General features: G+C 38.6%; 1 protein-coding gene across 1 annotated transcript in view; it reads left to right on the top strand.

Moving 5' to 3' along the window:
• The first annotated feature begins 2,297 nt into the window (after nucleotides 1-2,297).
• Mtpn (myotrophin) overlaps nucleotides 2,298-11,647 on the top strand; it is a 30,908-nt gene continuing 21,558 nt past the window's right edge. The window contains exon 1 of the mRNA XM_052173446.1: nucleotides 2,298-2,587. Within this exon, the coding sequence (XP_052029406.1) occupies nucleotides 2,516-2,587 (72 nt within the window). The 5' untranslated portion in view covers nucleotides 2,298-2,515. The remainder of the gene's footprint in view (nucleotides 2,588-11,647) is intronic.

Genomic DNA, 11,647 nt, shown 5'->3' with positions numbered 1-11,647 from the left:
GAGCAGGTCTCATAGAGAAAGTCTTGCTTAGTGACAAACCAAGAGCAGCCATGCCCTGTAACTCAGACATCACTGGGAAAGGTTGGGAGGAACCAAACTTCACCTCACATTTGTTTTTTAAACTGAAGTTTCCTTCCAGAAAGGGGTCATTGTTGGACATGTGGATTTGTATTCCCAACCATCAGAATTCAAGTAAAGGCGGTAACAGTGTAAGCTGCTCTTAACTATTTGGAGTTTTTCTCTGTGATGTGAAGTCTTCATCTATTGCTGTTAGATGATACCAAATGTGTACATACTCACCAAACAGCATCATTTTGCTGCAAATTCGAAGCAAAAGGGTTAAGCAACTTGCTGGTCAGGACACAAAACCAGCCAGGGTGCACCCAATACTTTAGAACCTGTGCATTTCAGTCCACCGTGCACTTCCAGACTCTGTACTTTGTGGTGCAGAAATAAACTAGTTTGGTTTGTTTACTGAATAATAAATAATAGCCTATATGCATAATAGTTCCAGTAATTTTTGGATTTTTTTTGTTTTTTTGGTTTTTTTTTTTTGGTGTTTTGTTTTGTTTTTGCTCAGTGTTCTTGGGTATACACATACATTTGAATCATTAGGATTGTAAGACAGAATTCACCATGTGGTTGAATTCCAAGATATTTCAGTCAAATCCCAAGATTAGAACTGGCTTCAAAAAAATAGTTCTGTAGCTCCAAAAGTAACTGCTTCTTAAACCACACACACATTTTTTTTTTTTTTTTTTTTGAGACGGGGTTTCTCTGTGTAGCCCTGGCTGTCCTGGAACTCATTTTGTAGACCAGGCTATCCTCGAATTCAGAAATCTGCCTGCCTCTGCCTCCCAAGTGCTGGAATTAAAGGCATGCGCCACCACGGCCCAGCCAGTGCTACACATTTTTGTTAGCTGTCATTTGATGGTCAGGAAAATTCCTCTTTTTTTAGTTGCCATCACACACTGAAGTATTTCCCACCACAGAATGTAAAGATTAGACTAATGTACTAAATTCACATTGAGTTGGCAAGATGGCTCGACCAGGAAAGATGCTTGCAACAAAGGCTGCTGGTGACCTAAGTTCAGTCACCAGGACCCACATAGTATAAGTAAAGAACTCTGCCCACAAGTTGTCCTCTGAGTTCCACATGTACGCTGTAGCACACTCATGCCCACAACAACACATGCACATAAGTATGCAATTAAAAATTAAGCATACTGACACCGTTGTCTCAACTATGTGCTGAAGATTTCCTCCTGAGGAAAAAAACCTTAATCTTTCCTTTTTATTTCCTTCTAGTGGATGTCCCAAACAAACTGCATGGTTGAGGGGAGGGAGAAGAAAGGCCAGGAATGCTAATGGCAGAGAGAGGAGAAAAGAGCAAGAGAGGAGAGAGCCCTACCCAGTCATAGATGTCTACGATTAGGAATGCAGTTCGATGCCTAAAGACAAAACAAACCAGGAGGTGCTACAGGCATGCACTCCCAGGAAGCACTAAGTGGGCTCAAAACAAAAACCCGAGAATTGCTGGAGAGATGGCTCAGAAGTAAGGGCACTGGCTGCTTTAGCAGAGGATTCCAGCTTTGTTCCCAGATAGCCCACAGGAAGGCTTACAACTGTCTGTGACTCTAGCTGAGATATCGTGCTTACCCTTGCGTCCTCCGGGACTTACACACATTGGTGCACATAAGTGTATATATTCTGTCAAAACTGTCATACACATTAAAAAAAAAATAAGTTGGTTTGCTTTGTTTTGTTTTGTTCTTTGAGAGAGAGAGAGATCACATAAAGTTGGGAAGGAAAAGTGGTGGTGTGGATGGGAAGGGACTCAAGAGTGGATTTGATCAAAACATATATGCATAGATGAAATTCTCTTTTGAAAGTGGGTTGGTTTTTTGTTTGCCTTTGTTATTAATTCAAATCGGGAAAGTAAGACAGAGATAATCTAAACACATTATTATTATTATCATCATCATCATTATTATTATTTTATACATTATTATTATACATTATTAGAAGTGAGCGCTGGGAACTAACTTTCCCCTCTGAGCGGAGCGGGAGTGTCTTACACTCATACAACACCTCCCCAGGTTTAGCCTCTGATTTTCCTGACCTCCTGGAATATTTTACTCAGCCTCTCGGCCCCGCCCATTGGACCACGCCTCTACTCTGCCCTGGCCTGCCAGGATGATGCGCCTGCGCACAAGTGGTAAGCAGTCAGGGCGGGGTCCGGAGCAGAGCTTTCTGGTGAGAGGAAGAGGAAGAGGAAGTCGGAGGCGGGCCCTAGCGGGGCGTGAACCGGAAGTGTAAGCGTCCTGCTTCTCCTCAGCCAGGCGGAACCTGCTGTGCTGGGCCCAACGGCTGCAAAAGAACTTTCTCCCGCCCGAACGCTAGCCGCGGCCCACAGTCTCGCCCGCTCGGCGGCCTGAGGCACGTCGTTTCCTCGTGTCCCTCGTCGGGCCTAACCGCCGCCTCTGCCCGGCCCGCCGGCCCACCCGCTGCAGTCATGTGCGACAAGGAGTTCATGTGGGCCCTGAAAAACGGAGACTTGGACGAGGTGAAGGACTATGTGGCCAAGGTGAGCGGGGCTGCGCTGCGCTGGGGTGGTCGTGAAGCCCAGCGCGCCGGGAGCTGGGCGGGCGGCGGGGAGTCCTGGACGCCGAGGGGCCTGGATCTGCGTGGCCCGTCGGTGCCAGGTAACCGCGGTGCTGCTGAGGCGGCCGGGGCCTGTCTGACCCCCTCGGTATCAGGCGCCTTGGTGGCGTCTCTCGGTCGTGACAGGCCGAGCCCCCTTCTGCACCCGGCATTTCTCCATCTTGGCCTTGCGGGGTCCTGAGAAGTAGCCCCAGCACTTAAGGGTCAGGAACGAGTTCGCGAAGGTGCGGCCCGGTGGAGACGGAAGGGATTCGGAGGGCTCGGTAACCGTGAAATTCGCTGCCCAAAATAGCCACAGTTAGATTTCTGAAACTTGGTGTCACTTCACTGTGGAAGTCTGAACTTTGGGTGTGGCCCTTTTCCTCTCCTTCACCACACAATATATGCATGTGTGCGTATCATTTGCTTGGAGGGATAGATACGGCTGCCATTTGGCATCTGGGTGTTAGGAAATCTGAGTAGTTTTCAAAAAGCCTTTTAAAACTTTGGGTGCTCCATGATTTCATCTGAAGTCCGTGTGTGTGTAGTAAATAGTTCTGCAGTCTAATCAACGTTATGTTTGGGGGAATACATATACATATATATATATATATATATATATATATATATATATACACACATATATATATAAAGTTCTGAGCTAGCCTGCCTTTGGGTTTTAAGTTGCACCTTTTGTAATTATAAGAACTAGATTTTTTTAAATTATTTTCCCGAAAGTAGAATTTTGTGACAACTGTGAACATCTTGATCCTCTTCCAAAAGTGCGAGCCTGCGGTTTTAATTCTTAAAAGGTGTGAGCAGTGCTCTCCTGCCTCACAGGCCTGGGTTAGGAAGCAAGCTGGGTTGGTTGGTTGGTTGGTTGGTTGGTTTCTCACTACAGGATACTACAAGGCTGATAGTTTTTTCTCCATTTGATGCCGTTATAATTTAGACCTTTCACATGTATTTGATCTGCTTAGTTGTTTGCAATGGATGTCTAAGGCAGGCCGCCTCTTCCATGTAGGGTTATAGAAAAATAAATCAACCAGTAGTGGAACACCAACCACACTATTGTCTCAAAGTAAGTGGCTCTTGTTTTTCCAGCCTCTGCTCAAACACAATACAAAACATTAATAAAGACTAAGCGAATTTACAGTTACAAAAATAACGTGCCTGAAATTGTTTCTGTCATCACCGTGTTAGCTTACAACTTCATGATTGAGCCATTCATCCAAACTGGAAATTGGGTGATTGTCCTAAGTATCTGAGGGTTATCAAGACTGCCTTGCTTCACTCTCCAGTCTTAGCACCACTTGAAGTTAGTTGCTGCAATTTTCTAGACCCCACTGTATTTTCTTGATTTGGTTTGCCCATTCTCCCATCCAGGTCATCTTTGATGGTAGGCTGAAGGGATCAGGTTTATTTTAAGTATCTATTTCTCAGTGAACTTCCTTCTCTAACTTGATGATAGACTCTGTATGTTGTGACTCTACATCACTTCCAGCTCTTTCTTCAGTCTACTGGGACATTGTGTTGTGTTGAGGGATTGTTTCTCCTCCCTGTCTGACGGCTGCACTCCAGACCCCTACTTGTATTTCTTGTAGTAGATTTGTCCATGTGCACTTACTTTCTATTTGACCAAGTCAGCTTCACCAGTTAGCCTTGAAGCTCCTGAGTTCATGTTTGTCTTCTTAGACTAAATATCACCTCTGACAGAAAAACAAAAAAGCAAAAACCACCAACACTTCACCTTGAAAGGGAGTGAAGCTACTTATCCTTTTTCACATGATTTTGCTGAGTATCTGTTCTTCATTTGGCCCAGAAACTCTGGACAGTAAATACTGTGTTCTTTTAAATCTTAATATCTCCAGTGTGACCCTATAACACATTAAAAGCGTATGTTCTTAGTAATAACATCTTTTCTTACTATGATTTTAATAAACTAAACTAGTTATATAAAAGTAATTGCTATTCATTGGCTATTAAGTTTTGGAGGAATTAAATAATTGCACAAAGTTGCCAACTAGCCCAACGTGGATTTAAACCAAAGATTGCCTGAATCTAAAGCATGTTTATGTTTTGTTTTGTTTTTAAAAAGCTGATCAGGCTGCTTTGAAGTAGTTGTGTTTCTTTCTGTTTTCATGGCTTACTTAGGCTTAGTTAGAGTCAACCCATTAAGAAAATAAGAGGATTGTTGAAAGAACTTGGTTCTAACTATGAATGAAGACAGTTTAGATATAATTAGCATAAAGGTAAATAAATCTGGTAAACCTAAATTCTCACCAAACTGTCATATCCAGTATGTGTCTGTAAAATAATTATTTGGTAGTCTCTGGAAACTTTTTTTAAAATCATTTTCTTATTTATGTTTGTAATTGTGATCCTGAACAACAATCCAGAAAAAGGTATTATTGTGTCTGTCTGTTGGCTTTTGGAGAAAAAAAATGGGTAAATTACTGAGATTTCTATTCATAATTGCTTTTAAAAAGAATATGTTTTTAACATTTTATATATTTGGCCATTGTAATGTAATATACAGGTGTTATTTCATTCTTATCCAGTGAACCATTGAGTGTAATTTTAGAAATTTTATACATAAAAATTTTGCCCACGGTCTTGAAGCTCTCAAGTGGGTGGTAGGATTGAAATTTGAACTCACTTTCACAGGTTATGAAGGGCTTTCCAAATTCCTTGCTATTAACCACATAACATACTTGTGGCCTTCATTTCTAAACAATCTCAGATAACAAAGGGGTATGTTGCTACTGTGTATATAAAAATTAAAGATTGGGGCAGGATGATAATGCTCCCTTGACTATTTAGAGATAAGACTACCATAGCCTTTGAGGATCCAAGGTTCCTTCTGGGGGGTGCTTGTGAGTTGTGCTAGTGGGTAGCCCTTAAACTCTCCAGCCGCTCTAATACGTGTACTTCTGTTTCACTGACTGTGAAACACTATACATTAGGCCTCTAACTTCCCTTTCTCTGCGGTTTCTCTCCAACCCCATTCTAATTACATCTGCCTTGACACGTTAATAGGCTTGGAAAGCAACAGTTGTGCACCTTGTGAAAGGATAGGAACTATTGAATCCAGGAAATATCATGTTTAATCTTTAGAAATTGCAAGCTTACTGGGATCTTTTTTCACCTTTTCTCTTTAAAAAAAAATAAATAAAAAAGTAGCCACTTTAAAATGGTCTGGATTCAGTCATCTCGCATTTATTGTTTTATGTCATTTTACTTACTTTTTTTAAAAAATGTTTTTAAACTAGCAGGATGTTTTCCTGATAAAATTTAATCACTTTGTTGTTCTTTTTACAGCCTGCCAGGTTTGGTTTAAGAAAGCTTGTATCAGCCTGTGGGAAATGGAGGTGTTATCAATAAACTCAGAAAATTTAGTACAGTATAAATGCTTATCTTTCTATTATAGGATGTCTTTTTTTCTTGGATAAAATAACAAAGAATCTTTCAACAGAAATATACAGAAGACAAAAATTATTTTATAATCCTACTATCCTAACTATTTTAAGAAGTAAAATTAGGGGCTTAGGAAGATGGCCCAGCGGGCAGAATACTTCTTGCTCAAGCTTGAAGACTGGAGTTCATATTCCCAGCACTCAGGATTCAAAGACAGGATTTCTGGGAAAAGCTGACTAGCTAAATTAGCTGAATCAGGTTTAAATTGAAAGACTCTGCTTCAATGAGTAAGGTGGGAGGAAGACACCCACCCATCATCAACTTCTGACCTTCATCCACTCATGCATACACGTGCAGTAGCACCTCTTTGCATACATGTTCAACCACAGGTATAAGTGCACACCATACAACATACACACATGAGCAGATGGCAAAGTCAGATTAATTCAGACACAGACTTGAAAACGTAGCAGTTGGAACTAAAAGGTGAAGACCCCTCCTCCTAGTCACTGTGACCAAAGCTAGCCATTCTAAAGGGGCTTGTGTAGTTAGTATCAGAAAAAAAAAGGAAATTTATTTACTGCATTTAAAAGTTCTTTAAACTCTCTGCATTTGCTCTCTTAATTTATCTTAAAGAATGCTTTATACTTGAAATTAATTACTCTGAAATGATGTATTCCATTGATTGGTATGATATAAATAATGAATTATATATGATAAGCCTTTTATTTTCAGTTTAGTTTTGCAATTAAACAATATTATAGTGCCCATGTTCGTATTTTTAACAACTTTTGAGAATAGATCTATATTTGAGCCTAAAGAGTTTCATAGATTTAGGTGTACATGGACAACACGTCATAAACAGTCCTAAGTATCACTAAACATTTTGGTTTTGGTATTGGGCAGGTAGAAAATTGGTAGTATACTGTTGATATTATGTTGCTTTAATTTATATTTCAATAAGCATTGAACATTTTAGAATATTATTAGCCATTTGTAGTCTTTTGCTGCTTGTTTGTCTATTTCTCCCCTGTTCTGCACTTGCCTTTTCTGGTTTGGGTCTTGTTCTTTAGTTCAGTCTATTCTGGAACTTGCTTTGTAGCCTAGGCTGGCCTTGAACTTATGTTCCTCCTGCCTTAGTCTTTCAGGCCCTGTAGTTAAGGTGTATCCCCCACAGCAGCCTATTCCATTTCTTATTTTTACCTTTTGTTGATTTTTAAGAAATGCACAGTTGGCCCATGTGCAGATTTTTGTGTGTCCTATAAATTAAGGAAGGTTTTTCTGTCAGTTCCTGATGTATTTTGATTTTAGCTACTTGTTCTATAAAAGTCTTATGACTTGGTTGTTAGTTCCTTTCTTGTTACTATTTGGAGTCGTTAAATAGGAGTGTAGTTTGCTGAATTATTTAATATTGTGCCTGTCATGTTGTCTTAGTTAGGTTACTCTGTTGAAACACCATGGCCAAATGCAACCTGAGGAGGAAAAGGTTTACATATCCCTTGTCACAGCCCATTGAGGGAAGCCAGACAGGGTAGGGACCTAGAAGCAGGCAGGAGCTGGTGCAAAGACAAGCCATGGAGGAGTGCTGCTTACTGGCTTGTTCCTTATGGCTCACTCAGCCTGTTTTCTTATAAAATCTGGGATCACCAGCCCAGGGATGGCACAACCCATAATTGACTGGGTTCTCCCCATCAATCAACTAATTTAAAAAATGCCCTATAACTTGATTTTATGGAATCATTTTTCTCAATTGAGGTTCCCTCCTCTCAAATGACTTTAGCATATAAGTTGACATAAAACCCACCAGCATACATGGTGATGTTCAGTGCTTATTAGCTGTTGTTAATAATTGTATGCTTATATGCAAAGCTCCTTAAAAGACACCTAGTTCACTTGAACATTCATGTTTATTTTTGAACTGTTCACCATAACTAGGGAGTGGATTCAGTCTAGATATCTATTAGCAGATGAATGGATTAAGAAAATGTGCATGTTCAGAACAGAATTTATACAGTCATAAAAAACAGAAATGATGATGTTTGCAGAAAAATAGGTGAAACTAAGTAATTATGTTAAGTGGAATAATAAGCAAATATTAAAAGGATAATACTATTTTCTCTCCTATATAAAACATGTAAAATTGTGTGTGGGCCATGAGACCAGAAGGGAGATCATGAGAAGGAAGGCCTCTGAAGGGAATGGGGCAAAGATAGGGTGATAATGATCCATATGACATGAATAAAGGAAAGGAACCAGTGATGGAGTGGAATGCAAAAAAGACCAGTAAGAGCATCGCATATTGATAACATGCCTCAACATTCCATAATAAAGTTACTTTGCTACATTTTTAAATTGTTTTAAAATAAGAACAAAAGCAAAAAATATCATCTAGTTCAACTTTTATATAAGGAAAACTTGGACATTAAAAGGCCTTACCCAGGATTCTTGCTAGTAGAATTGGGACTTCTGTTCAGTTTTCCTAAGTCTGAATTGAGTGTATTCTTTCATCAACTGTTGTGCTTTCTAATGGAGTACTTTATACTAGCTACTCCTTTGCTAATGTTAGGGGTTTGTCCTACTTCATCTGCTTAGTAAATTTCTGCTTTTGTCAATCAACTTTTAAAAAAAAAAAACAAAAAACAAAAAAAAACCCAACTTTGCTAGAATGAACTACCAAAGGAATCTAACTTAGTGTTAAGGACGAGGTGTATATTCAAGTTTTTGTTCGTGTGTTTTGTTAAACAAATCTCAGGACTTGTGCAGTTACAGTGTGGCACTTCAGCATCTCATACAGTCTCATACAGAGTTTTGTTTTGTTCTATTTGTTTTTGTTTTTGCTGTATTTGTACTATGGAGTTGGGTTTTGGTTTGTATTTTGTTTTTTAAACTTTTGGGAGCTAGAGCTTACCTACGAATTCTAATTTTGCAAAACAAATCCTAGTAGACAGAGAAAGGGGAAGTAGGAGAGAAGATGAGAGTTCAAGTTTTACCTTAAGAACTGCTTAAAAAAAAAAAGAAAGCCAAGTGGTGCATTTATAGATGTAGAGTGGTTAGAACTATTTATGTATTTAAATAGTGCTTCCAAGAACTAGGCAGCTCTCCTTCTCCGGGACAGTCAGCAATCGTGATGCGAGATACCTTCTGTGTCTAGTGGAGCCCCTACCTGATCTTTTGTAGTTCCCTACAATATGATATGAATCTTGATGAAATGTGAAGCCCAGCCCACACCACAACAAAAGTCAAGAAATAAATTGCTTTCTCCTGCCCACATAGGAAATGAGCTCAAAACCCAAAAATGACTAATTGGATACTTCTGGCTAGAGCTGAATATGAAAGGTTAAGCACAGTGAAGGGCAGTAAAGGATATAAAACACTCAGTTGAGAAAAACCACAGTAGTGGCCATCTGTTGGCCATGTTGCTCTTCTGACAGATTTTAATTTTTATTTCTTGACTATAAGCCTCATGTCTTATGCACTTCTCAACAGCCTTGAGAACTACATTAATGTCTTGTTTAGTGTGTTAAGCTTGTTAGTCAATCTGAATGAAGTCCGGTTGCTCATTTTTAGTTGCTATCTCTTCCTGGTTTTACTGACTTTTCTGGTTAGAAATTATATTTGTTCAAAAAAGGAGGAATTTATCTTTGTATTTCCAGTTACTGTCACATCGCTCTTACCTACTACTATACAATCTAGTTAAATTTGGATTGGATTGGTAATCTGAAGAAGCGAGCCCTTCTTTTCTTCTTTCTCAAAGTCGATTTACTGGCTATACCTCTTCTTGGTATAAACAATATTCTTCTTTTCTTAGAAATATCCCTTAGTGTTCAAACTCTTGGTTGTTTTAAACTCTTTGAACTTTACGCAGTTCCCCATGATTTTAGTGACAATAGTCAGCAAATTTTGACTTTGCCTTGTGACTGTCATTTTGAAGTTTTAGTTGTTTTCAAAACTACCCATCTAGTTTGGAAGTAAAGTTTTGCACTTGATGCTTTATGAAAAATAAGAATCATCAATGTTTGGTGTTTTTTGTTGTTGTTTTGTTTTTTAATAGTAACATAAAAGTATCTGTTCAGGGCTGAAGAAATGGCTCAGAACTTAAGGGCACTGGCTGTTCTTCCAGAGCTCTTGAGTTCAATTCCCAGCAACCACATGGTGGCTCGAATAAATACATCTTTTTAAATGCACCTGTTCAAGTCTCAGCATTCTCATCTGAAACAGAATCATGATGTAGCCAACTCATGTGTTTTATGTAGTTTTTAAAGAAACAGTGTATGTGTCTACACAGAGCAGCATCTACACATTGCATCAGTAATGTTTGCTATTTATGTTGTCTGGGTAGATTATTTACTATGGGGAGGCATAGAGGGGGCAAAGGCAAGAGGCTGGCACACTTGCCTTTGTTTTCATAAATGACCAGTTACTACATATTTTAGAACTTGTCAGCCACATGGTTTCTATCTCTGCTGTTGTGCAGTAACAGTCATAGATAGTATGCAATCAGATAGTTGAATGTGTTGTTTGTGTCCAGTAATACTTTACTTACCAAAAATAGGCAGCAGGTTTGATTTGACCTATTAGCCATAGATTGTTCACCTTTACATAAGACTGAAGTTGGAAAAATGAATGCATCCAATAGACTAAATTTCTTCTTTATCCTCAAGATTTTGACATCTAAAAAAGCTTTATGATAAAAATAGAAATTTTATTTTGAGGGTGTTTCCAAAAATCCATTTTAGAAATCCTTATGGTTGAAAGATACTGAACTGTAATGAAAACTGAAGCATAGAAAATCATGTGTGGATAAATAGAAATTAAACTAAAATTCTCTAAACTAAAAAGCATAGTCTCTAGTAAATGTGAACATCAGGCAAGAGATGTGGGTTTATTCTATGAACTGAGCATTAGAGATCTTTGTTTATAAATGTGCAAACAGAAATTAACCTAAGTTCTTAAACTGAATGGAATTTCTAGAGAATCTTTTCTGCTGTTAAAATAGGAAAGTATTCTAGAATTCTCTTCCCCAGCTCTGGTGCCAGTCCCATGACCTGGTTTGGTTTCTAACTCCACCAGTGAAAGAGAAGGCTAGTTAGCACAATTTTCACTGATTCATTCATAATTAACTCAGCAAATACCAGTTGTGCACCTATAGTGCCAGCCATTGTATTAGGTAAGTATGAACACAACAAAAGTTAATGCTTCTAAGGATATTCTTTGGGGTCTTTATTTGAGTGTTTAAGAAAACAGCAGATACACTGATTATATGGCTTCTGAATAAACTTTTTCTTAAATATGTGAAATCTGGATAAAACTCAGAAAGTAGCTTTATATTTTGTTAATAAAATGCAACTCTATAATAGATGATATATGAAAATCCATGATAAATTTATACTTGGTTCCAATAGAAAAAAAAAGAAAACTAAAATACCAGATTCAAATTATAATTTGTTATAAGAAAAGAATACATCTTCTTTGAGTGCCCTATTGTATGTAAATAGTGCACACAATGTACATATAGATACACATATCATTCAACTACATAGGTAAGGCTCACCCTTATCTTATAGTCAGGGAAGTGGGAACTGAGTAA

Source organism: Apodemus sylvaticus, chromosome 2 (genome assembly GCF_947179515.1).
Source record: "Apodemus sylvaticus chromosome 2, mApoSyl1.1, whole genome shotgun sequence".
NCBI lineage: Eukaryota > Metazoa > Chordata > Mammalia > Rodentia > Muridae > Apodemus > Apodemus sylvaticus.
Note: the sequence above shows the minus strand (reverse complement) of the source record. Positions and strands in the feature narration are given on the sequence as shown.